The following is a 27,475-nucleotide window of genomic DNA, read 5'->3' as shown; positions in this document are numbered from 1 at the left end:
GGGTCCAGGCTTGGACCTGCTTTTCTTCACACTCTTTCCAAAAATGAAAAATCAGATGAGAATGCATGTGTGGATGTATGCCTCCTGAACACAAAGCGATAAACTGGCTAGATCTGGTTCTCCAGGGGGTGTATAAGCTCAGAGGGAGGAGCTACACTTTTGAGTGTAGTACTTTGTGTGTCCTCCGGAGGCAGAAGCTATACACCCAATGTCTGGGTCTCCCATAGGAACGATAAAGAAAACAACATACCGTACTAAAATGAGATCGCAAGTAATGTAATGAATTTTTACAATATTACATATTACCATTATACAATATCCAGTGACATCTCTGCTTCCTATTATCTGGATGTTTTCTGCTATATACACATTGCTATAACAACCCCCATATAGAGTTGTGGTCACTCTGGTCTATCCGGCTATACTACACACAAGCCGTACACGCCACAGGAGCTTAGTCTGTCAATCTCCAGTAAAAACCACCAGCCATTCATTGCAGGCCCCAGGCCGCTGTTCGCTTATTGCCAGAGTTGTGTAAATCATCAAGCAGTACAAGAGGAATTAAAATGTCTACACAAGAAGCTGGGAGTTAGATTATGTCTATTGTAGGCCCCTTGTCATTTCCAGGCCATGAAGAATGCACCAACATCATACCGGCTCGAAATTAAAATGTGGTTCAATTTCTTGCCCAACGTTTGCAAAATAAAACAATGTCTTATTAAAGTGGTTGTCAGAACAAAGGTCCAATCCATCACATAAATCGCACGCTGGCACTGCCGCTATGCCTACATGAAGAGATTAGCCCCAGCAGGTGATCTGAGGATTGTTGTTGCTCTGCAATACATACAAGATTCCTGTCCCATTAGATATAGAAAATGTGGCACTCACACTGACGTTCAATCTGTTAGAAGAGAGGTTATATGGCCCCTTCCGATTCACTGGGATTGAGACATCAGTGGTGAGTGCCACATTTTATCTAACAGGTGTGGAATCTCATTACAAGAGTCTGCCGACAGTCTACACTGTAGAATGTCAAATCATGGCAGCTTGTGGTACGCACATTATCGCTATTCACTCGTATTCCCTGACGACTAGACATATTCAATTTCTCTGAATAGAAGAGTAATGAGATGAGCCGGCTGAGTCTAATGGTCAAGTATGTAATTGCAGACGTGTAGACTAGTGATGAAAGACCATGCTTGATCAAGTACTGCGGGTGCTGGAGCTATATGCTCGACTTCCCATTCTCTTACTTGCCCTGACACAGCCCCCGGTTACCACAGTCCTCATTATTTACAGGCAGCGCACATCGTCCGGCAACCTCCATTCTGTCTTCCTGGCCACAGTCCCTACCATCCAGATGCAGCTGCCATTGCCCAGCAACTTCCGTTATGTGTGCACTGTCCAAATGCCTCCCCCCTCTGCCAAAGTAACTGTGCGGTTAGATCTGATCGAGTCCCAATTCAGGAAAATAAATCTCTCTCTTTTCTGGAACGGGGACTCGAGCAGAACTTACTGAACAGAGAATAATAATAATTTTATTCATTTATATAGCGCTATTAATTCCACAGCGCTTTACATACATTGGCAACATTGTCCCCATTGGGGCTCACAATCTAGAGTCCCTTCCCTATCTGTATGTCTTTGGAGTGTGGGAGGAAACCGGAGTACCCGGAGGAAACCCACGCAAACACGGGGAGAACATACAAACTCCTTTGCAGATAGTGTCCTTGGTGGGATTTGAACACAGGACCCCAGCACTGCAAGACTGCAGTGCTAACCACTGAGCCACCGTGCAGATACAGATACAGTGCCTTGCGAAAGTATTCGGCCCCTTTGAATTTTTCAACCTATTCCCACATTTCAAAGATAAAAATTTTAATGTTATGGTGAAGAATCAACAACAAGTGGGACACAATTGTGAAGTTGAACGAAATTTATTGCTCATTTTAAACTTTTATAAAAAAAAATTGGGGCGTGCAATATTATTCGTCCCCTTTAAAGGTAATACTTTGTAGCGCCACCTTTTGCTGCGATTACAGCTGCAGTCTCTTGGGGTATGTGTCTATCAGTTTTGCACATCGAGAGACTGAAATTCTTGCCCATTCTTCCTTTGCAAACAGCTTGAGCTGAGTGAGGTTGGATGGAGAGTGTTTGTGAACAGCAGTTTTCAGCTCTTTCCACAGATTCTCGATTGGATTCAGGTCTGGAATTTGACTTGGCCATTCTAACACCTGGATACGTTTATTTGTGAACCATTCCATTGTAGATTTTGCTTTATGTCTGGGATCATTGTCTTGTTGAAAGACAAATCTCCGTCCCAGTCTCAGGTCTTTGGCAGACTCCAACAGGTTTTCTTCAAGAATAGTCCTGTATTTGGCTCCATCCCTCTTACCATCAATTTTAAACATCTTCTCTAGCCCTGAAGAAAAGCAGGCCCAAACCATGATGCTGCCACCACCACCATGTTTGACAGTGGGGATGGTGTGTTCAGGGTGATGGCTGTGTGGCTTTTACGCCAAACATATCGTTTGGCATTGTGACCAAAAAATTTGATTTTGGTTTCATCTGACCAGACCACTTCTTCCACATGTTTGGTGTCTACCAGGTGGCTTGTGGCAAACTTTAAACAACACTTTTTATGGACATCTTTGAGAAATGGCTTTCTTCTTGCCACTCTTCCATAAAGGCCTGATTTGTGCAGTGTATGACTGATTGTTGTCCTATGGACAGACTCTCCCACCTTAGCTGTAGATCTCTGCAGTTCATCCAGAGTGATCATGAGCCTCTTGGCTGCATCTCTGATCAGACTTCTTGTTTGAGATGAAATTTTTGAGGGACGGCCGGGTCTTGGTAGATTTGCAGTGGTATGATACTCCTTCCATTTCAATATGATCGCTTGCACACTGCTTCTTGGGATGTTTAAAGTTTAAAGAAATTTTTTTGTAACCAAATCCGGCTTTAAACTTCTCCACAACAGTATCACGGGCCTGCCTGTTGTGTTCCTTGGTCTTCATGATGCTCTCTGTGCCGTAAACAGAACACTGAGACTATCACAGACCAGGTGCATTTATACGGAGTCTAGATTACACACAGGTGGCTTATATTTATCATCAACAGTCATTTAGGACAACATTGGATCATTCAGAGATCCTCAATGAACTTATGGAGTGAGTTTGCTGCGCTGAAAAGGGGCTGAATAATATTGCACGCCCCAATTTTCAGTTTATTCTTTTGTACAAAGGTTTAAAATAAGCAATAAATTTCGTTCAACTTCACAATTGTGTCCCACTTGTTGATTCTTCACCATAACATTAAAATGTTTATCTTTATGTTTGAAGCCTGAAATGTGGGAAAAGGTTGAAAAATTCAAGGGGGCTGAATACTTTCGCAAGGCACTGTACTTTGACAGGGGGAGAACACTTGGAAGGTGCACACTGAACAGAAGTTGCCAGGTAATGTCAGCTGCACATGAAGTATAAGGACCGTGGTGGCTAGGAAGACGGAATGGAGGTTGCTGGGTGATGTCTGCTGACTGCGGATGATGGGGACTGTGGTGGCTAGGGGCTGTGTCAGGGAAGGTAAGAGAATGGGGACTGGGTAAAAATATGCTCGAGTTACCTGTTGACTTCCATTGTGCTTGGTAAACGAGTCAAGCATTTCTGAGTGTCCGACATGCTCGATTCGAGTATCAAGCACTTTTGTGCTCACTCATCACTAGTGTAAACACGTAACCTACTACCAGCACATAGAATACTGGACAATCTTGACAGTGTGTGCACCTTGCGCTGTCACAATTCGACAGACTCCAGACTTGTTCTGAGCCTGGACAACTCCCTACATTATATATAATTTTGTCACATGATCCCTATTCTTGCTATCAAAGAAAAAGACTGGTCTCATAACAGTATGGCTGAGTATACAATTGCCTCACTTTGCACTGTGGCTATTAAAGTCAACTGATGGTCCCTGTAATGCAAGATGTGCTGGGTCCCTAAAGGGGGTCCTCCAAGATTGTTATAAAACGGCCACTGCTTGAAGAAATACATCTCCAAAGACCTGTGTAGAGCTTTATAATGAGCACACGTAACAGTGAGCTGTACAAGGTAAGAAATAAATCTCCTTGCTGACTGAGCACAAAGGATTTTTTCCCCAGCCTCAGTCAGCCGAGGAGAGGATTTATTTCGTCTCCTGTCACGTATTTCTGTGGCAGCTCGGGTACGTGTAAATATCATAGCAGGCAGCTGCTGCAGTGACCCGTCCACTACTCAAACAAGAGCAGCATTTTGGAGCCATTTACATCAACAATTTTCAGACATGACTGGCCGGACAACTATCTACAAACAGTAGCAATAACTGAAGCCTTTTCACATGGATAATCAAGGGGTGGTACATACCGGAGTACGGTGGTTGCCGAGACACTAAATTCAGCAGCATTTTCTGCTCCTCCATCAGTTTATGTAGCTGCTCCATTTGCTGCTGCTTTAACTGCTCTTGTTTCTGCTGTTGTATTTCTTTAAGCTATAAGTGAAACATACAATGTAATATTAATGTCAGGTTCATTAATGTGCTGGGTAATCTAGACTGCTGAAAAGATGGCGGCAAATAAAAAAAAAAAAAAAAGTGGCACAGCTTACATACAAACAAGTGTGTGTGTTCTCTTAAAGAAACCCATCAGATGATTCATGCTGCCCGAACCAAGAGGACCAGGAATCAGAGATCGGCTCCTGCATTACAAACATTTATGTTTCAGGGCTCATTCACACTTCAGTTTTTAACATACGAGTGCAGTGTTTCTCATCATGAAATTCTATGGTGCTGTTCACATGAGTGAATTTTTTTCCTGACAAAAGGTCCATGCAATATTGCGGAGACATTTCTGACGTTGATCCGAGGGTCAGATAAAATTTGGAAATTAAAGTCTATGGGTTGATTAATAAAATGCCGGACTGAGTGCTGCCTGATTGATTTTCAGTTTCATTGAGTGGGCGGTTAAAAGCCGGTGATATCCGTTTTGGACCTGTCACTTCATCTCCGAGTCTGCTTTCAACTAAGCCTGAAATGTGGTAATCAGTCTTTTATTCATGCTGCACGTCCTTCAGACAACTAGAATCAACTGATACATTCCATTTAAACTGAACCTATAATTATTAAAGTTTAAAGCAAGGGTTAAATGTGATTTTTATTATAAACCGGTTGTTTTACTTATATACTAAATTTGACTTCTATTATAAGGCCCTGTGCGCACTTGCTGGTTTCTGCCGCGGATTTCCTGCAGTTTTGCTGCATGTTATGTTCATAAAATCTCTGCAGTGATTCACCAGCAGAACCTAAGGGAAAAAAAATGCTGTGCGCAGTATGCGGATTTTGACAGCTGCACGTTTTTCTGCGGGATTCCCGCAGCAAAAATAATTGCATGTCACTTCTTTTCCGCACGTCGCTGCGGCATTTCATTCCATTGACTGCCATGTAATCGTGAAATCCCGCAGGGAATAACGCAGGCAGCAAATTTTGTGCGGTTCATTGCGTTTTCCTGCGTTATTCCCTCCGGTATTTTGTGGTTTACCTGCCGTAATGTTCATCGCTGCCCTGCGTTTTGCAGGGAAGTGATGTCATTATGACAGGAAGAGGAAGCGGAGCAGAGCATAAACACACACACACACCACAGACACAGACACACAATACACACACAACACGCTCACACACAGACATATAGAATACACATAGAAAGTAAACGGACATATAGAAAAAAAAAAAAAAAAAAACACGTGTGCTCCGCCGTATTTTTACCGTCCAGCCGAGGTGAGCACATAGCGGCGGCCCGGTATTCTCAGGCTGGGGAGGGCAAGGGGCAGGGTTAATGCCCCCCCCTCCTGCAGCCGATAATATCAGCCCGCAGCTGCCCCGAAATTGTCGCATCCATTATGCGTCAGTCTCGGAGTGTCCCCGGCTCCTCCTGTTGCCGTCATGCGGTGGCAAGCAGGGTAATATAAGGAGTTAATGGCGGCGGATCGCCGTCACTAAGTCCAGGCTTGATCATGGCAGCGTCTATTAGACAGCTAACATGATCAACCCGGAAGTAAAGTGAAAAAACACACACCGAAAAATCCTTTATTTTAAATAATACACAAAAAAGCCCCTGGTTCACCTCTTTATTAACCCCCCCCCCGAAACACACAGCTCTGGCATAATCCACGTCCTCCGATGCTTGCATCCAGCTGCAACTGACACACTGCTGAATACAGAGAGGGATAAGTTATGCTCAGCTGCTATAGTCCTGGGGCTCGGGAGAAAACTTATAGTAATTCGAAAAGGTAGACCCGGCAAACAGTGCAAGAAAAATAGGACAATTCCAGGTATGGTATGATTGAACAAGGTTTTTTTATTTTTCACAAAAAAACGGTACTGCCCGCCCTACGTTTCGGCTCGCACAGAAGCCTTCACCAGGGGCCCAGAGTACCGAGGTAAATGGTTATAATAAGAAATCTCATAGGTGCATCAGGGCCTGAAAACAGGAAGGGAGATTTAGGAGTCAGCATAAAGAATACTTCGGTAAGAAGTTATCGTTGCTACATGTGAAGTAAACAAGGGAGCGCCAGTAAAAGGCTAGCATACAGTGTGAAGGGACTCACACAGAAGGTATGGGGTAGAAAATGATTGCAATGAGACACTGTCATATGTGTAATAAAATTACTGATCATACGTGGTATGGTAAATAAGTTGCCAAGGTGACATCAGTGGTACTATAAGTACTGGGATAAAGGTGAGAGCAGTACTTAATACTTAAAGCGGCATGGTGATTTGTCAGTATGTGGAGGGAGCCCCACACTGCTGAATGCAGACTCGCAACGAGACAGCAGAGAAGTAATTACTGGTCATTTCCCACGGCCGGTAATGTGAACAACACATTACCGCTCGGGAGAAATGCAGCGTGTGCTCACAGGGACTCTATCTATCCCTCTATCTATTCCTCTATCTACTATCTATCTCAGAAGGAAATTACTTTTCTTTTTTTTTTTTCAATGTGCTTTATTGCATTGAATGCATTAAAGCACATGTACCAACCCGCACGCGGCAAAACCGCGGCAATACCGCGAACAATACCACAGTGCGCACAGGGCCTAAACCGCTTGCTTTACTTATATATTAACCCCTTCACGACCTTGGACGGATCTATCCGTCCAGGATCGTGTCCCGTTAAGCCCCGCCCCAGGCGGCGTGGATCGGCACACATATCAGCTGTTTTCAACAGCTGACATGTGTGCCTGCTAGCCGCGGGTGGAATCGCTTCCACCCGCGGCCATTAACCCCTTAAATCTTGCTGCCAAAGTCTGGCAGCAAGATTTAAATGCGCGCGGCCATGTTTGTTACTTACCGCCGCCCCCACCGGAAGTCACGTGTGTTATCACGTGACTATCGGTGGTTGCCATCGTAGCACAGGGTCATGTGATGACGCCTGCTGCTATGATGTTTCACTTTCATTTTCCCTCGGCCGAGAGCAGAGGGAAAACCAAAGTGACTGAATCTGCTGATTACAGCTGTATTGCTGTGATCAGCAGATAGCGATCAGCGATCGGATTGCTATAGCCCCCTAGGGGGACTAGTAAAATAAAAAAAAAAAAAAAAAGTAAAAAAAAAAAAGTTTTAAAAAATAAAAAAAAAAAAAAAAACCTAAAAGTTCAAATCACCCCCCTTTCCCCCCATTGAAAATTAAAGGGTTAAAAAATAAATAAATATACACATATTTGGTATCGCCGCGTTCAGAAATGCCCGATCTATCAAAATATAAAATCAATTAATCTGATTGGTAAACGGCGTAGTGGCAAAAAAATTCCAAACTCAAAAATTGCGTTTTTTGGTCGCCGCAAGTTTTACGCAAAATGCAATAACAGGCGATCAAAACGTAGCATCTGCGCAAAAATGGTACCATTATAAACGTCAGCTCGAGACGCAAAAAATAAGCCATCACTGAGCCTCAGATCACAAAAAATAAGAACGCTACGTGTTTCGGAAAATGGCGCAAAACGTGCGCCACTTTTATTGGACAAACTTGTGAATTTTTTTTAACCCCTTAGATACAAGTAAACCTATACATGTTTTGTGTCTACAAACTCGCACCGACCTGAGGCATCACATAGATACATCAGTTTGATCATATAGTGAACACTGTGAATAAAACATCCCAAAAACTATTGGTGTGATCACACTTTTTTTGCAGTTTTTCCACACTTGGAATTTTTTTGCTGTTTTCCAGTACAATATATGGTAAAACCTATGGTTTCATTTAAAAGTACAACTCGTCCCGCAAAAACAAGCCCTCATATGGCAAGATTGACAGAAGAATAAAAAAGTTACGGCTCTCGGAAGAAAAGGAGCAAAAAACAAAAACGCAAAAATGGAAAGTGCCCGGGGGCTGAAGGGGTTAAATGTGATTTTTTTTTTTATTATAAACTATGTATATGTAAAACAATCAGTTTATAATAAAAAAAAAAAAAGTCACATATATAATATATTATACATGTGATATTTATAAGGCCATGCAGTTTTGGGTGCAGTTTTTTAAGGACACAACTTAATACCTATCTATGAGAGCCTCGTTCTTCTGACTCAGACTTGCATTGGGATCTTGTGACATAGCTTCTGACATCCGGCCAGTCAGAAGACAAGGGCAGAAAATGGCGACAAGAGACCAGAACAACAAAAAAGGGTGCAAACGCTGGAGGGTGAGAATAGATATCCGGGGAGGGGACATAAATTTAAAGCACCAATACAACGCTAAAAAACAAAACAAAAATAAAACATGTTGTAGTGGCACTTTAAACAATTACCAAAATTATAATTTTCGAACATCTACATTTCTGTGCAATGGAATGAAAGGAAAAAAAAAAGAAAAAAAAAAAGGTGCAACCTTTAACCTCGACTGCATGTTACATTATGTAAGACCTAAAAAATAACCTAGGTCAACTCCTAATAGGTAGCTAAACTGTGAAAGAGTGACTAAGTGATGAAATGAAAAATCAACCCCTCCCCTTTTTATTTTGTCCTCTTTTAACTGAGATGACGGTTATGTTTGTTTGACTTAATATATTGTTTGTACGTTCTTAGGGTGTACTTTGCACGTTGCGACATCGCTACTGCGATCTCGTCGGGGTCAAATCGAAAGTGACGCACATCCGGCGCCGGTAACGACGTTGCAACGTGTAAAAGCCTAGAAGCACTGATAAACGATCGCAAAAGCGTCGAAAATCGGTGATCTGTGTAGTGTCGGTCATTTCCATAATTTCGCTGCAGCGACAGGTACGATGTTGTTCCTCGTTCCTGCGGCAGCACACATCGCTGTGTATGAAGCCGCAGGAGCGAGGAACATCTCCTTACCTGCGTCCCGCCTGCAATGCGGAAAGAAGGAGGTGGGCAGGATGTTTACGTCCCGCTCATCTCCGCCCCTCCGCTTCTATTGGCTGCCTGCACGACCCACCCCCTTAGGAAGGAGGAGGGACGCCGGCCAGAGCGGCGTCGCAGGGCAGGTGAGTGCATGTGAAGCTGCCGTAGCGATAATGTTCGCTACGGCAGCTATCACAAGATATCGCATGTGCGACAGGGGCAGGTAGTATTGCGCTCGGCATCGCTAGCATCGGCTAGCGATGTTGCAGCGTGCAAAGTACCCCTTAACCTCACTGCACTTTTCATCTTCCCAATTGCTGATGAAAGAGTTTCCAACAATGGTTATCATAAATCTATTGTATTTACAAGCTATGTTATTCCAGTCTGCGTACTGGATGAAAGAATAAGATTATATTTTGATGGGAATGTTAAAGTGTTTAGTGTTTAAAATTTTCAATACATTTTTTTTTCTAAATGAACATTTGAGGTGTTTGCCCAGGACCCCGATTTAGTGAATATATTGGCCATAGAGAATATCTCTTTGGACTCTGACACATGATAAGACATATGAAGGCCCACACAGAGTTTGCAAAAAAACACATGAAGGACTCCCAGACTATAAGAAATAAGATTCTCTGGTCTGCTGAGACAAAGATAGAATTTTTTGATGATAATTCTAAGCGGTATGTGTGGAGAAAACCAGGCACTGCTCATCACCTGCCCAATACAATCCCAACAGTGACACATGGTGGTGGCAGCATCATGCTATGGGGATGATTTTCAGCTGCAGGGACAGGACGACTGGTTACAATTGAAGGAAGGATGAATGTGGCCAAGTACAGAGATATCCTGGAAGAAAACCTCTTCCAGAGTGCTCTGGACCTCAGACTTGGCCGACGGTTCACCTTTCAACAAGACAATGACCCTAAGAACACAGCTAAAATAACATAGGAATGGCTTCAGAACAACTCTGTGACCATTCTTGACTGGTCCAGCCAGAGCACTGCCCTAAACCCAATTGAGCATCTCTGGAGACCTGGAATGACTGTCCACCAACGTTCACCATCGAACCTAACGGAACTGGAGAGGATCTGCAAGGAAGAATGGCCGAGGATCCCCAAATACAGGGGTGAAAAACTTGCATCATTCCCAAGAAGACTCATGGCTGTACTAGCTCAAAAGGGCGCTTCTACTCAATATTGAGCAAAGGGTGTGAATACTTATGACAATATGATATTTCAATTTTTCTAGTTTAATAAAATGGCAAAAATTTCTACATTTCTGTTTTTTTTTCTGTCAAGATGGGGTGCAGAGTGTACATTAATGAGGAAAAAAATTGACTTTTTTGAATTTACCAAATGACTGCAATGAAACACAGTGAAAAATGTAAAGGAGTCTGAATACTTTCAGTACCCACTGTACATACTAAACAAAGGCATGGTTGAAAAGCTGAGAATTACTTGTTGCGGATAATCTTTCCACAAGGTACGCCATGTTATTCTAGGACACAAAGGCCAACTGCAAACAGGTTGGGATTAACGTTATGTCTGTGTTCTGGGATTCTCTTTGTTTATAGAGTACAGGAAATACAGAGAAAACAGGAGAACAGAGGGTGGGGCCTGCAGCACTGAGGAGGAGCAGAGCGCTGATGGGAAATGTAGTTTTAGCGGATAACAAGAAGACTGCCCATTCAGCTCTCTCAAGCTGGATGTACAGAGGCAGAAGGAGTTTAAAAAAGGAAGTCTGTTGATACAGGGCATTGTGAAAAATAATGTAATTGCAGAAATAACATTTTAAAAGGTGTTTGGGATTAAAAACAAAACACATAGCTAAGAAGATTATTGTTTTTAAAGAAAATTAAGGATTACTCACTTCATAAATGTTCCACTGCTTCAATGGTCCCTGCCATTACTGCAGTGTTGGTGTCACATCTATCATTCTTGTAAACACTGCAGCCAATCACAGGCCTCAAAGGTTTCAAACCATATAAGTATCCCCGCCAAGACCAGTGATTGGCTGTAGAGGTCAAGTGAATATCATTGCTACTGAACCAATAGAAACTACAGAAATAATAAGGACTTAACAAATTAAAGGGTTTTTTTTACCATATGTCTTAATTTTAGTCCTCTTCAAACCCCCAGACTGTCTGTGCACATTTGTTAATATGAGCTTATTTATGAGGTTTAGCTTCACAAACTAGCATTTGAGGTTTAGCGCTCCTCAAAAACAAAAACAAAGACTATCACCCAGGGCAGCTGTCGCATCAACATAATGGTAAGTTTAGCTGAGAGACACTTCAAGGTAGAAATAACACGTCATTATACAAGTGCCAGAAGAATAAAACAATCAATATGATGCAATGGGTCAATAAGCAATAAGTTCTGCCACGCACGACCTCTTGAACACACCACCTTCTAGTTTACATGATTGCACAATGAGCAGTGAAGACATGGAAGATAAAGATGTCCAAAATATAAAAAAAAAAAAAAAAGTCAACTATATAGTGCTGCAGCTTAAAGCCATATAGCAGCTATAGCATGTACTGCCCATGGACAAGTGTGGTATTGTTTTTGGGAGAAAAGCAGATCTTTTTGTTTTAATCCGAGACAATCCAATAAAACAGTAATGTGTAAAGTAGAAGTCAACAAACCGATGATAAATTGGAATCAGCTTTACCTGTTCAAGTTTTTTTAATAGTGGATCATTGAGTTCTTCTCTTAAAACGTCTTCCTCTCTGAACATCACCCTGCTGTGTGGTCGACTTCTGCTACCTTCCCAATCAGGGTCTTTATGTCCTGACAAGTGTCCTGTATAGTCCAGCTTATGGTGCAGGGGTTTATGGACCGGATTTTGGTGTTCAAAAGAGTCTTCACTCAACAGGCTACTGCTGCCGGAGAAAGGCGTGTGAACGCGCGCTCCCGAGAGGGCACTGGGAGGCCTCAGGGTCTGCACATCTCCACCCGGCTCCAGGTTGGGGAAAGCAGAGTTTACTATGACTCCAGCACGTGCAATGTTTGGCATGTACTGTGACATAAAATTCGGTTCACTGCTGAAATCTGGAGAGGAAATCATTTCTGGCATATTCTTCTGGTTTTTGGAGCTCTATAGGAACTGCGGGGTTAATTCCATACCGATATGGTGGATCACTAAAATAAAAATGAGAACAAGTTAAATTTGGAGAAGAGCTGTGGAGTATAACATATCAATAAATAAAAAAAAAAGTTCTGTGCAACTTGAAATACCCTGTTTCCCCTAAAACATTTTCTCTAAAATACGACCTAGTAAGATTTTTGGGTTTTTGTTGGTCCTACTCCAAAAATAAGCCCTAGTTGCAGTTCTATAAAGGAAATGTCCAAAAAAAAAACCAACCCAAAACGCACTCAACAACTACAGTTTGCAAATGATGCTGGCGGATGGGCTCTCACACAGAAATCTGTCGCTGTCAGGTTCCTTGCCGATCCAGCTGTATTGCATTGAAGGGGCAAATCCAAGAGGAAACTTTCTCTACTCTAAGGGTATGTGCGCACGTTGCTTTTTACCTGGTTTTTACCTGCTTTTTTGCTGCTTTTTCTTCTGCGCTGTTTAATGCCAAAATGGATGCGTTCTTCTATTCAAGCAAAGTCTATGGGAATTTGGGTTTCTTGTTCACACTATGTTGTTCAAAATGCTGCCTTTTTGTGGCAGAACTTTGGTCAAAAACTCAGCTTTTCAAAGAAGCAACATGTCAATTGTTTTTGCCATTTGGGTTTTGCACTGCAAAGCTGAGTTTTTGACCAAAGTTCTGCCACAAAAAGGCAGCATTTTGAACAACATAGTGTGAACAAGAAACCCAAATTCCCATAGACTTTGCTTGAATAGAAGAACACATCCATTTTGGCATTAAACAGCGCAGAAGAAAAAGCAGCAAAAAGAAGGGAATTTTGTTTACTTACCGTAAATTCCTTTTCTTCTAGCTCCAATTGGGAGACCCAGACAATTGGGTGTATAGCTACTGCCTCCGGAGGCCACACAAAGCATTACACTTAAAAGTGTAAGGCCCCTCCCCTTCTGCCTATACACCCCCCGTGGGATCACGGGTTCCTCAGTTTTAGTGCCAAAGCAAGAAGGAGGAAAGCCAATAACCGGTTTAAGAACAAATTCAATCCGAAGGAACATCGGAGAACCGAAACCAGTCAACATGAACAACATGTGTACCCGAACCAACAAAAATCCCTAAGCAAACAGGGCGGGTGCTGGGTCTCCCAATTGGAGCTAGAAGAAAAGGAATTTACGGTAAGTAAACAAAATTCCCTTCTTCTTTGTCGCTCCTAATTGGGAGACCCAGACAATTGGGACGTCCAAAAGCAGTCCCTGGGTGGGTATAATAACCCCTCGTGATAGGACCGTAAAAACAGCCCTACCCTACAGGTGGGCCGTCGCCGCCTGAAGGACTTGTCTACCTAGGCTGGCGTCCGCCGAAGCGTAGGTATGCACTTGATAGTGTTTGGTAAAAGTGTGCAGACTCGACCAGGTAGTCGCCTGGCACACCTGCTGAGCCGTAGCCTGGTGTCGTAATGCCTAGGACGCACCCACGGCTCTGGTAGAATGGGCCTTCAGCCCTGAGGGAACCGGAAGCCGAGCAGAACGGTAGGCTTCAAGAATTGGTTCCTTGATCCACCGAGCTAGGGTGGATTTGGAAGCTTGCGACCCTTTGCGCTGACCAGGACAAGGACAAAGAGTGCATCCGAGCGGTGCAGGGGCGCCGTGCGGGAAATGTAGATCCTGAGCGCTCTCACGAGATCCAACAATGCAAATCCTTTTCACATTGATGAACTGGATGAGGGCACAAGGAAGGCAAGGAGATATCCTGATTAAGATGAAACGGGGATACCACCTTAGGGAGAAACTCCGGAATAGGTCGCAAGACCACCTTGTCCTGGTGAATCACCAGGAAGGGAGATTTGCATGACAGCGCTGCTAGCTCGGACACTCTCCGGAGAGACGTGACCGCTACTAGAAAGGCCACTTTCTGTGAAAGGCGAGAAAGGGAAACATCCCTCATAGGCTCGAAAGGCGGCTTCTGAAGAACAATTAGAACCCTGTTCCGATCCCAGGGCTCTAACGGCCGCTTGTAAGGAGGGACGATATGACAGACCCCTTGCAGGAACGTGCGTCCCTGAGGAAGTCGTGCTAGGCGCTTCTGAAAAAATACAGATAGCGCTGAGACTTGCCCCTTGAGGGAGCTGAGCGACAAACCTTTTTCCAACCCGGATTGCAGGAAGGAAAGAAAAGTAGGCAAACTAAATGGCCAGGGAGAGACTCCCTGAGCAGAGCACCAAGACAAGAATATTTTCCACGTCCTGTGGTATATCTTGGTGGAGGTAGGTTGTCTGGCCTGTCTCATGGTGGCAATGACCTCTTGAGACAATCCTGAACCCGGTAGGATCCAGGACTCAATGGCCACACAGTCAGGTTCAGGGCCGCAGAATTCTGATGGAAAAATGGCCCTTGAGACAGCAAGTCTGGTCGGTCTGGTAGTGCCCACGGTTGGCCTACCGCGAGGTGCCACAGATCCGGGTACCACGACCTCCTTGGCCAGTCTGGTGCGACGAGGATGGCGCGGCGGCAGTCGGACCTGATCTTGCGCAGCACTCTGGGCAACAGAGCCAGAGGTGGAAACATATAAGGAAGCCGGAACTGCGACCAATCTTGAACTAAGGCGTCTGCCGCCAGAGCTCGGTGATCGTGAGACCATGCCATGAAAACTGGGACCTTGTTGTTGTGCCGAGACGCCATTAGGTGGACGTCCGGCATCCCCCAGCGGCGACAGATCTCTTGAAACACGTCCGGGTGAAGAGACCATTCCCCTGCGTCCATACCCTGGCGACTGAGGAAGTCTGCTTCCCAGTTATCCACGCCTGGGATGTGAACTGCGGATATGGTGGAAGCCGTGTCTTCCACCACGTCAGAATCCGCCGGACTTCCTGGAAGGCTTGCCGACTGCGAATTCCTCCTTGGTGGTTGATGTATGCCACCGCTGTGGAGTTGTTCGACTGAATACGGATCTGCTTGCCTTCCAGCCACTGCTGGAAGGCTTGTAGAGCAAGATACAGTGCTCTGATCTCCAGAACGTTGATCTGAAGAGTGGACTCTTGCTGAGTCCACATACCTTGAGCCCTGTGGTGGAGAAAGACTGCTCCCCACCCTGACAGATTCGCATCTGTCGTCACTACCGCCCAGGAGGGGGGTAGGAAGGATTTCCCTTTCGACAATGAGGTGGGAAGCAGCCACCATCGAAGAGAATCCTTGGCCGCCTGAGAGAGAGAGACGTTGCTGTCGAGGGACCTCGACCTCCCGTCCCATTGGCGGAGAATGTCCCATTGTAGTGGACGCAGATGAAACTGCGCGAAAGGGAGTGCCCCTATTGCTGCCACCATCTTCCCTAGGAAGTGCATGAGGCGTCTCAAGGGGTGTGACTGACCGTAAAGGAGAGATTGCACCCCTGTCTGCAATGAACGCTATTTGACAAGCGGAAGCTTCACTACCGCTGAGAGAGTATGAAACTCCATGCCAAGATATGTTATCGACTGGGTCAGGGTTAGATTCGACTTGGAAAAGTTGATGATCCCCCCGAAACCCTGGAGGGCCTCCAGCGCCACGTTCAGGCTGTGTTGGCATGCCTCTTGAGAAGGCGCCTCGACCAGCAGATCGTCTAAGTAAGGGATCATGGAGTGTCCCTGAGAGTGTAGGACTGCAACTACAGCTGCCATGACTTTGGTGAAGACCCGTGGGGCTGTCGCCAGACCAAAAGGCAGGGCTACGAACTGAAGGTGTTCGTCTCCTATAACGAAGCGTAGAAAACGCTGATGCTCTGGAGCAATCGGTACGTGGAGATAAGCATCCTTGCTGTCTATCGATGCTAGAAAATCTCCTTGAGACATTGCGGCGATGACGGATCGGAGGGATTCCATCCGGAACCGTCTGGTTCCCACGTGGTTGTTGAGAAGCATTAGGTCCCGAACGGGACGGAAAGACCCGTCCTTTTTTGGTACCACAAACAAATTGGAGTAAAAACCGTGACCTTGCTTTTGAAGAGGAACAGGGATCACCACTCCTTCCGCCTTTAGAGTGCACACCGCCTGCAGGAGAGCATCGGCTCGGTCGGGAGGCGGAGACGTTCTGAAGAATCGAGGTGGAGGACGAGAACTGAACTCTATCCTGTACCCGTGAGACAGAATGTCTCGCACCCAACGGTCTTGGACCTGTGGCAGCCAAATGTCGCCAAAGCGGGAGAGCCTGCCACCGACCGAGGATGCGGAGAGAGGAGGCTGAAAGTCATGAGGAAGCCGTCTTGGTAACGGTTCTTCCGGCTGTCTTTTTTGGGCGTGACTGAGCCCGCCAAGAATCTGAACTCCTCTGATCCTTTTGAGTCCTTTTGGACGAGGATAATTGGGACCTGCCCGAACCTCGAAAGGACCGAAACCCCGACTGTCCCATCCTCTGTTGGGGTTTGTCTTGTCTGGGCTGAGGTAAGGATGAATCCTTACCCTTGGACTGTTTTATGATTTCATCCAAGCGCTCACCAAACAGCCGGTCACCAGAAAATGGCAAACTGGTTAAACATTTTTTGGAAGCAGAATCTGCTTTCCATTCCCTTTGCGTAAAACCACGGAGTTAGCAGATGCCACTGCCGTACGGCTCGTAGAGTCCAGGACAGCATTAATCGCGTAAGACGCCAATGCAGACATTTGAGAGGTTAAGGATGCCACCTGCGGAACAGATGTACGTGTGACCGTGTCAATCTGTGCAAGACCAGCTGAAATAGCTTGGAGTGCCCATACGGCTGCGAATGCAGGAGCAAACGACGCGCCGATAGCCTCATAGATGGATTTCAACCAGAGCTCCATCTGTCTGTCAGTGGCATCTTTAAGTGCAGCCCCATCCTCCACTGCAACTATGGATCTAGCCGCAAGCCTGGAGATAGGGGGATCCACCTTGGGACACTGGGTCCAGCTCTTGACCACATCAGGAGGAAAGGGATAACGTGTATCCTTAAGCCGTTTGGAGAAACGCTTATCTGGATAAGCGTGGTGTTTCTGGACTGACTCTCTAAAGACAGAATGGTCCAGAAAAATACTTAATTTCCGCTTGGGAAATCTGAAATGGAATTTCTCCTGTGAAGCTGACTCCTCCACTTGAGGAGCTGGGGGAGAAATATCCAACATTTTATTGATGGACGCGATAAGATTGTTCACTATGGCGTCACCATCAGGAGTATCTCGGGATCAGAATCCTGATCAGCTATTTCCGGCTCATCACACAGAGAATCCTCCTGCTGAGAGCCTGACCAGTGATATGATGTAGGGGGCCGCTCATAGCGAGCTCTCTTAGGCTGTCTGGGACTGTCGTCCGTGTCAGAGCCGTCACCCTGGAATGCATGGGACACCTCCGGAGCCCGGAGCTGTTCCAAAGGAGGGGGACCAGGGGACAGTGATTCAACCGTGCCCATGGTCTGCGTTACTGGTCTAGACTGCAAAGTTTCTAGGATTTTAGTCATAGTCACGGATAATCCATCAGCAAAGCTGCAAACTCTGTCCCCGTCACCTGGACAGTATTCACAGGTGGTTCTCCCTGGGTCACCTCTAGCAGAGGCCCCGGCCGAACAAGTGCCACAGGGGCTGAGCACTGCACACAATGGGGGTCAGTGGAACCTGCCGGTAGAGTAGCCCCACATGCGGTACAGGCAGCATAGAAAGCCTGTGCCTTGGCACCCTTGGTTTTGCGGACGACATGCTGTTGTCTCAGAGCAATCCAAGAGGGTATATAGTGAAGAATTACCAGCGCCAGTACAGTGCAATGTATAGCATAAAAATACAAATGAACACTGCAGCACAAGTGGGGTAGGCACCAGAGGTGTCGCTTACCGCCCGCTGAAAGCGGGTGTGTGGTCGCTAGAATCCCGTGCCTGGGTCTCCCATAACTTGTCTCCCCTTCTCCAGCTCAAACAGCACGTCAGGAATGGCTGCCGGCGTTCAGTGAAGAGGGGCGGACCGTGGGCGTGCCTCAGACGAAGAGCGGGAAACCAGCGTCTCACTGTGTTCAGTGTGAGGGCTGGAGTATGTAAAGTAAACTCCAGCCCTCGGCGCTGACGTTCTGCACAGCGTCCCGCCCCCACTCTGACTGGCAGGCCTGGGGGCGGGAACGAAACGAACTAGGCCGGAAAAAGCCGGGGACTGTAGTAGTAAGCGCGGCCGTCAAATATGCACGGTGAGCGCGGAAGTCCCCGGCGAACCACAAGTCCCAGCCGCGCCGCAGTTAAAACTGACAACAGCGGCCGGCGCGACCGTTTCCAAACCATTAACTCCTTCAGCTAGCTGAAGATAGTGTGGCACACGCGCACAGCGCTATTGTCCCGGGCGCACTAACACACCCAGCAATGCTGGTGTGTGTGTGCGCGATTTGCACGGGGACACAGAGTACCTTAATGTAGCAGGGCCATGTCCCTGACGATACTCAGCTCCATGTCCAGCAGATCCCAGGGGCTGTGGATGGAGCACGGTCTCAGTGCATGGAGACCGGTAAAATCCCACTTCACCCAGAGCCCTAAGGGGGATGGGGAAGGATGCAGCATGTGGGCTCCAGCCTCCGTACCCGCAATGGGTACCTCAACCTTAACAAACACCACCGACAAAGAGTGGGGTGAGAAGGGAGCATGCTGGGGGCCCTAGTATGGGCCCTCTTTTCTTCCATCCGACATAGTCAGCAGCTGCTGCTGACTAAACAGTGGAGCTATGCGTGGATGTCAGCCTCCTTCGCACAAAGCTTGAAAACTGAGGAACCCGTGATCCCACAGGGGGTGTATAGGCAGAAGGGGAGGGGCCTTACACTTTTAATGCTTTGTGTGGCCTCCGGAGGCAGTAGCTATACACCCAATTGTCTGGGTCTCCCAATTAGGAGCGACAAAGAAAAGCAGGTAAAAAGCAGGTAAAAAGCAACGTGCGCACATACCCTAAGGGAGTTCTGGAAACTGATGACCAATAAATGGTAGCAATACAAAAAAGGCGGCACTCGTGATCAATGGAGTTTACAGCCTTAGAGGAGCACACGATGTGACACACAGAGTTCTTTAGATTCAGGTTCTCATGAGAGTATAAAAAAATTATTCAAAGTTTCATCCAGAAAACTCGAAAGATCATTTTTTTTTTTCTTACTTGTCATCAGTTTCCAATTCGCAGCAGTAAAAATGTTTACAGGTTCCTATCTTACAAAATTGCCATGTATCCATAAAAAAATGGAACCTATAATGTGGAAGCCAATTTTTTGGGGGAAGAAACAACCTCATCCGATTACAGAAGAAACCAGTGCACTGTGCAATTTTTTCCATATAAATTTGGTTAAAGGGAACCTGTCACCACTTTTTTAGTGTATAAGATGCATCCACCACCACCGGGCTCTTGTATACAGTTTTCTAACATGCTGCATATAAGAGCTAAGGCCGCTGTGAGAACATAAAAAACACTTTATAATACTTACCTAACAGTCGCGCGGTTGGCCATATGGGTGTCTCCGTTGTCCGGTGCCAGTGCCTCCTCTTTCGGCCATCTTCGTCCTCTTTCTGAAGCCTGGGTGCGTGACGCGTCTACGTCATACACACTCACCGGTGCTGCGCAGGCGCACTACAATACTTTGATCTGCCCTGCACAGGATGTGAATGCCGGCAAGTGTGGATGACGTCGGACCAGTCATGCACCATGGCTAGAGAAGAAGGAGGAGCATGTTAGAATGCTGTATATAACAGCCCGGTGGTGGTGGCTGCAGCTTATACGCCAAAAAAGTGGTGACCGAACCTATAAAAACACGGGTGGAAGTATATTTTTGTCAGTAATGTATTATGTAGATTATATAAACACCAAGGGTAGCGGCCCACCTACGGAACTTGAAGTGGCTAATATTCTCTTATTTTTTTCTCTGTATGCTTGTTATGTTTAATCTGTTTCTTTTATGGAAATCTTTAATAAAAACTGATTTTTTTTTTTTTTTTAAACCAAAGTGGTGACCGGTTCCCTTTAAAAAATAAAGAAATAAAATCGCTCATCTGCATGACATTGATCTGCGCTGTCCGTTTTTTTCACAGACAGCACTCGGACCGAAAATACGGTCAAGTGAACAAGATCTAAGGGTAAGTTCAGTTTTTTGTGAAGCATTTGGAGGGGATCTACATAAAAAACCCCACTTCAAATAAGCTTTAAATACTCTTACTAATTTATAATGGAAAATCCTCTCCATTGTGGATGCTCATCTGCTCAAACTTGAGAGGGTTTTTTTCTACATTTCTCATACTCTCATTAAAAAAAAATGTAAAAAAAAAGAAAAAAAAAAGTATGAAGTTTTGAAAACCGGACCAAGGGGGGGAAAAAGTGATCTGTTACTTATTTAAGGTAGAAATCACTTTACAGAGGTGGCGTACTACAAAGCAAAATGGCCACATCAATTTAAAAGCAGGAAAACAAAAAAACACACTTTTTCCAAATATCTTCTGTTTCCAATTATGCCTGTAAGCGGCCCTATCACCTGACTCCGGGCTGCAGTGACCTCCGATTTCCGGTGATGTCACATCAATTTCCAGAATAAGGCTGGAAACACATCTATGCGAGTATAATCGGTCCGAGTTGGCTGAAAAAAACTTGGCTGATTTTAGTTCACGTTATGTCCGAGTGCAACGCAAGTGCGATGCTTTTTCTGAATAAATTAATGATTTTACTAGCGTGTGTAATGCGTATTTTTTACTGTTTCATCTGCCATTCAGCTCTGCTACATGGCCGCTGACTGCAGACACAGACAGCCATGTAGAAAAAACAAAAAGCCAGCACCAAATGTGCACTACAGCACTAAACATTCCAAACTGTACTTATTATAAAAAAAATTTTGAGATTTTTGGCAAAAAATTGCAATTTCTTGAGCTGCTTCGCCACGTCACGGCAAATCTCATTTGAAGCAGTCCTACACTAAAATATTTTTATAAAATGTGCCATACGGCCTCACATATGAATAGTAGAACTGCTCTTAGCAGCACTCACCTGGTCTATTTCAATCCCGTACCCATGACTGAGTCATGGCTGTGGGCGGGACAGGTCCAAGCAAATGCTGCATGAAGTAAATAGCCTGTGGACAAAGCCTGATGACTTAATGTGAACAGTCACCAACCGCCAAAATCCAGACAGATGGAATACATCCCAAATTGGGGTGCATAGCAAGGTGGAGGTCAACCACCGACCAATTCAATGAAGAAAAAACAAAAAGCCAGCACCAAATGTGCACTACAGCACTAAACATTCCAAACTGTACTTATTATAAAAAATTTTTTGAGATTTTTGGCAAAAAATTGCAATTTCTTGAGCTGCTTCGCCACGTCACGGCAAATCTCATTTGAAGCAGTCCTACACTAAAAATTTTAATTTTTTGACTGCTTGACGTGCGGTCCCCCCAATTTTAATATTAGCCAGATAAAGCCATACGGCTGAAGGCTGGTATTCTCAGGATGGGGAGCTCCACGTTATGGTGAGCCCCCCACACTAACAATATCAGCCAGCAGCCGCCCAGAATTGCCACATACATTAGATGCGACAGTTCTGGGACTGTACCCGGCTCTTCCCGATTTGCCCTGGTGCGTTGGGAAATCGGGGTAATAAGGAGTTAATGGCAGCCCATAGCTGCCACTAAATCCTAGATTAATCATGTCAGGCGTCTCCACGAGATACCTTCCATGATTAATCTGTAAGTTACAGTAAATAAACACACACACACACCTGAAAAATCCTTTATTAGAAATAAAAAACACTAACAAATTCCCTGGTTCAACAATTTTATAAACCCCAAAAAGCCCTCCATATCCAAGCTAATCCAGGATGGTCCAGCGTCGCTTCCAGCTCTGCTGCATGGAGGTGACCGGAGCTACAGAAAACACAGCCGCTCCTGTCAGCTCCACGCAGCAACTAAGGTGAGTATCGCGATCAGCTGAGCTGTCACTGAGGTTACCCGCTGTCACTGTTGGAGGATCCAGCGGTGGCCGCTGGTAACCTCAGTGACAGCTCAGCTGATCGCGATACTTACCTCAGTTGCTGCATGGAGCTGACAGGAGCGGCGGTGTCTGCTGCAGCTCCTGCCACCTTCATGCAGCAGAACTGGAAGCGACGCTGGACCATCCTGGATTACGCCAGATATGGAGGGCTTTTTGGGGTTTATAAAATTGTTGAACCAGGGAATTTGTTAGTGTTTTTTATTTCTAATAAAGGATTTTTTCGTGTGTTTGTGTGTGTGTGTTTATTTACTGTAATTTAGAGATTAATCATGGAAGGTATCTCATAGACGCCTGACATGATTAATCTAGGAGTTATTGGCAGCTATGGGCTGCCAATAACTCCTTATTACCCCGATTTGCCAACGCACCAGGGCAAATCGGGAAGAGCCGGGTACAGTCCCAGAACTGTCGCATCTAATGTATGCGGCAATTCTGGGCGGCTGCTGACTGATATTGTTAGGCTGGGGGGCTCCCCATAACGTGGAGCTCCCCATCCTGAGAATACCAGCCTTCAGCCGTATGGCTTTATCTGGCTGGTATTAAAATTGGGGGGACCGCACGCCGTTTTTTAAAATTATTTAATTATTTATTTCACTGCACAGTATAGACCCGCCCACCGGCTGCTGTGATTGGGTGCAGTGAGACACCTGTCACTCAGCGTGGGGGCGTGTCTCACTGCAACCAATCATAGGCGCCTGTGGGCGGGTAAAGCAGGGAATAGACATTGTTTAATGAGCGGCCGGCTTTTTCAAAATAGTAAAAGCCGCCGCAGCAGTGTGAATGCCGTGCAGCGCCGCGCCGGGGATCGGGGAATGGTGAGTATGAGAGAGGAGGGGATAATGACCGACAGACTGTGAGAGGGACAGAGATAGTGACCGACCGACAGAGAGAGAATAGAGACCGAGAGGGAGAGACTGACTGACAGATAATAGTGATTGACAGACATTGTGAGACATCACTCGTTTCCAGTGTTTTAGGAAAGATGCGAGAAATGTATTTAGAAAATCGGATGTCACTAGGATGGTGTGAGTGCCGTCCCGTGACTTCCGATTTTTTACACGCTCCCATAGACTTGCATTGGAGAGACTCGCAGTAGAAACTCGCAAAAAAGCAGCATGCTGCGATTTTTTTCTCAGTCCGATTTGGACTGAGAAAAAAAAAAAAAAAAAACGCAAATGCGAGCAGAATCATTCACTAACATGTGTCCGATTCCTATGCGAGTTTTTCTCGCATTGCTCTACTGCAAGAAACTCGCAAGTGAGAAGCAGCCCTTAGAAGTTGACCTGGAATCACTGAGGCCGGCTCCAGTCTCCTTGAGTGATCGGCTGTGGGCGAAGTTTCCCTGCACATCACAGCCCAGCATCGCGCGCACCCACCCGCTTTTATTAAAAGGAACCAACTACCAGGGTTTTGCTATATAAAGTAAAGCCAGTGCAAAAGACTATGAGCGGCAGGACGCATGCGCACATGTAAAAAGAAATAAAAACCTGCACCCACGAAGATGCAGTTGTCTTCTCCCCAATATCTTCAATAAAATGGCGTGAGAGATCATGGTATAGGCATGCGCGGACTCTGGCACCATTTTAATGAAGACATCACTGTGGCAATGCGCATGCGCTGCCAACAGGAACAATGGCGACACAATATTTAAATAAAGAAAAGGGGCATGCCAAAGAAGGACGCAGGAAGAGGAATATATGCCGAGGACCCGACCCACAAAGGCCTGCACCGCTGCACACGTCAATCAAAGGGCAGTGCATTTCTGCAAATTTTGTTCAAGATATTTCAGCAATCAAGCATCACATCTTCCTATAACAGCTACGCCTGCAATCAGCATCTTACTGCCAGTGTGGCACTGCCTTTACCTGATAAAGGGAACCAACCAGCAGGATTTTCCTATAACAGAGCACCACAAGCACGCACGATGCTGGGCTCATGCGACACTCCAACCACAGCCAAGTCACTCAGGAAGACTGGGTCCTGCCTCAGTGATTTTGGGTCAACTCCCAATTCTGGAACTTGACATCACCGAACATCAGAGATCACTGCAGCACGGGTCGCGTGATAGGGATGAGCGGACAGCGATAGCGCCACTCACAGGTAGAATTGGAAACAGAAGCAAAGCCAACGCAAAAAACACCACGGAGGACAAAAAAGACGCACTGCCGGCATCTTTACATCAAAAACTCAGCATGTCAGCTGAGTGCCCTCAAAAGGTCATTACTAGGAGCTATAAACCATCCTAATACTCATGTACAGAGGTGCGGGGCAGAACCAATCATTTTGGTACTATAGAAAAAAACAAATAATTAAGTTGAAAGAGAATATGTCACTTGTTATAAATATATGTACCGCATATCTGGTGTAAATGAGCCGCTCTCCTGGACCTGCCGTTGTTCTCCAGAGCCCGCCGTCGCTGTCCTGGACCCGCCGCTGTTCTCCAGAGACTGACGTCGCTCTCCTGGACCCGCCGTTGTTCTCCAGAGCCCAGTGTCGCTCTCCTGGACCCGCCGTTGTTCTCCAGAGCCCCCCGTCGCTCTCCTGGACCCACCGTTGTTCTCCAGAGCCCACTGTCGCTCTCCTGAACCTGCTGCTGTTTTCCAGAGCCCGCCGTCGCTCTCCTGGACCCGCCGTTGTTCTCCAGAGCCCGAAGTCGCTCTCCTGGACTCACCGCTGTTCTCCAGAGCCCACCGTCGCTCTCCTGGACCCGCCGTTGTTCTCTAGAGCCCGCCGTCGCTCTCCTGAACCTGCCTTTGTTCTCCAGAGCCCGCCGTCGCTCTCCTGAACCTGCCGCTGTTCTTCAGAGCCCGCCGTCGCTCTCCTGAACCTGCCGCTGTTCTCCAGAGCCCACCGTCTCTCTCCTGAACCTGCCGCTGTTCTCCAGAGCCCGCCGTCGCTCTCCTGACCCGCCGCTTTACTCCAGAGCCCGCTGTCGCTCTTATGGACCCACCGTCGCGCTCCTGGACCCGCCGCTGTTCTCCAGAACCCGTCGTCGCTCTTCCTTTGTTCCTACTCCTCTCCGATCCAGAGATACGTCCTCCACGTTGCTGTATGTAAATCTAGTCTTGTTACCATGTGGGTGGAGTCTCAAGTCTTCTTTATAGATGTCTTCATGAAGACCACGCCCAGTTGGCATAAAAGACAAGAATTATACACAGGGATAAGATGGTCATATCTTAAGATCGGGGAGATGCAGGAACAAAAGAAGAACAGCGGATTCAGAAGAACAGCGGATTCAGGAGAACAGCGGATTCAGGAGAACAGCGGTGGTCACATTAGTGACATATTTGGGATAAGCGACAGTTGTCTTTAAGGGGACAGTACCCAGATTGGGGGACATGTTCACAGACATTTCTGCTCCCCCCCCTGTGGAGCATATATGGGGGTCCCTCCTGAGATTGCAGAGGATCTGTTGAAGAGCCCTCATCTGTGCCCCTGGAGCTGCAGTGACAGGTGACAGCTTTGTGCCCACACTCTCCACAGGGTTATCACACATTTATGGAAATGTCTCACTGATGCGACAATTTCTCCTAATATAATCTGGGACACATGGCAGGACTCGCAGTGTAATGCCAGGATCAGCCCCACAAAGCGACAACATCACAACTTTACAGTGAAGCAAAAAGTTAAAACTTTCAGTAACAAAGTTGACAACAGATAGCCAAAGACATAAAAAGTCGCACAGTTTTGCAATGCGCCATTACCTGCACATCCAGCGCTGCAGTCACCCAGGAGCCAAACGACTCAAACAAATGTTAAATCCCCGGCTGCCCTGTCCTCCTGCCAAGTCCTCCGCAAACAAAGCTAACCCGGCCACCAGAGCGCAGAGGACGACGGGAAACGTAGTTCTGCCTTTCTAGTTTGCTCATTGACAAAAACGGGAAGAGACTACACCTCCCATCAACCCTCTCGCATAGTACGTTGACCGCCGCAAAGGCTTTCGGGAGTAGTTAGCGGCGGGAGCAGGGGAAGCTGTGGCGCACAGGGCTCCTGATGTCAGGGCTGTGTGAGGGCAAACACTGTCACCCCGGGCGTTGTAGACCGGATGGGGACGAGTAAACAGGCGCGGGCTGGTGCTAGGAGACCGGAGCAGGGCGGGTTTTACCTCAGAACGGTTGTGTGGGTGCAGCCGGCCTAGCCGTGTACAGGACGTCGTCTGTTACAGATGGCGGCACATTCAGAGCGGAGATATAAAGTCAGGGGGGCAGTTTTAAAGCATTCCTGTCAGAGATGCGCCACAGAAAGCGTACTGCGCCTTATACAAGGAGAAAACCTTATATAGGGAGTCACATGGAACGCTTATACAGAGGGAGTCGTATCTAGCGTGCCAGCCTGAGAGCCCCCTGTATACAGTCACCAAGTGCACTGAGAGGCCCCTGTATACAGTCACCAAGTGCACTAAGAGTTTCCTGTATACAGTCACCAAGTGCCCTGAGAGCCCCCTGTATACAGTCACCAAGTGCACTGCGAGCCTCCTGTATACAGTCACCAAGTGCACTGCGAGCCTCCTGTATACAGTCACCAAGTGCACTGAGAGCCCCCTGTATACAGTCACCAAGTGCACTGAGAGCCCCCTGTATACAGTCACCAAGTGAACTGAGAGCCCCCTGTATACAGTCACCAAGTGCACTGAGAGCCTCCTGTATACAGTCACCAAGTGCACTGCGAGCCTCCTGTATAGTCACCAAGTGCACTGCGAGCCCCCTGTATACAGTCACCAAGTGCACTGAGAGCCTCCTGTATACAGTCACCAAGTGCACTGAGAGCCTCCTGTATACAGTCACCAAGTGCACCGAGAGCCTCCTGTATACAGTCACCAAGTGCACCGAGAGCCTCCTGTATACAGTCACCAAGTGCACCGAGAGCCTCCTGTATACAGTCAGCAAGTGCACCGAGAACCTCCTGTATACAGTCACCAAGTGCACCGAGAGCTCCCTGTATACAGTCACCAAGTGCACCGAGAACCTCCTGTATACAGTCACCAAGTGCACTGCGAGCCTCCTGTATACAGTCACCAAGTGCACTGAGAGCCTCCTG

The 27,475-nt window shown here is 46.5% G+C and overlaps 1 protein-coding gene across 1 annotated transcript in view; it reads right to left on the bottom strand.

Annotated features, from left to right (window-relative positions):
* Positions 1–26,227, bottom strand: part of CPAP (centrosome assembly and centriole elongation protein) — a 127,627-nt gene extending 101,400 nt beyond the window's left edge. Inside the window, exons 1-3 of the mRNA XM_075331314.1 lie at positions 26,143–26,227; positions 12,058–12,527; positions 4,398–4,521 (exon numbers count right to left, since the gene is read on the bottom strand). Of these exons, the coding sequence (XP_075187429.1) occupies positions 4,398–4,521; positions 12,058–12,462 (529 nt within the window). The 5' untranslated portion in view covers positions 12,463–12,527; positions 26,143–26,227. The remainder of the gene's footprint in view (positions 1–4,397; positions 4,522–12,057; positions 12,528–26,142) is intronic.
* Positions 26,228–27,475: the final 1,248 nt, after the last annotated feature.

This window comes from Anomaloglossus baeobatrachus, assembly GCF_048569485.1.
Source record: "Anomaloglossus baeobatrachus isolate aAnoBae1 chromosome 2 unlocalized genomic scaffold, aAnoBae1.hap1 SUPER_2_unloc_1, whole genome shotgun sequence".
Taxonomy (NCBI): Eukaryota; Metazoa; Chordata; class Amphibia; order Anura; family Aromobatidae; genus Anomaloglossus; species Anomaloglossus baeobatrachus.
The sequence above is the reverse complement of the archived record's forward strand: the minus strand, read 5'-3'. Positions and strand labels throughout refer to the sequence as shown.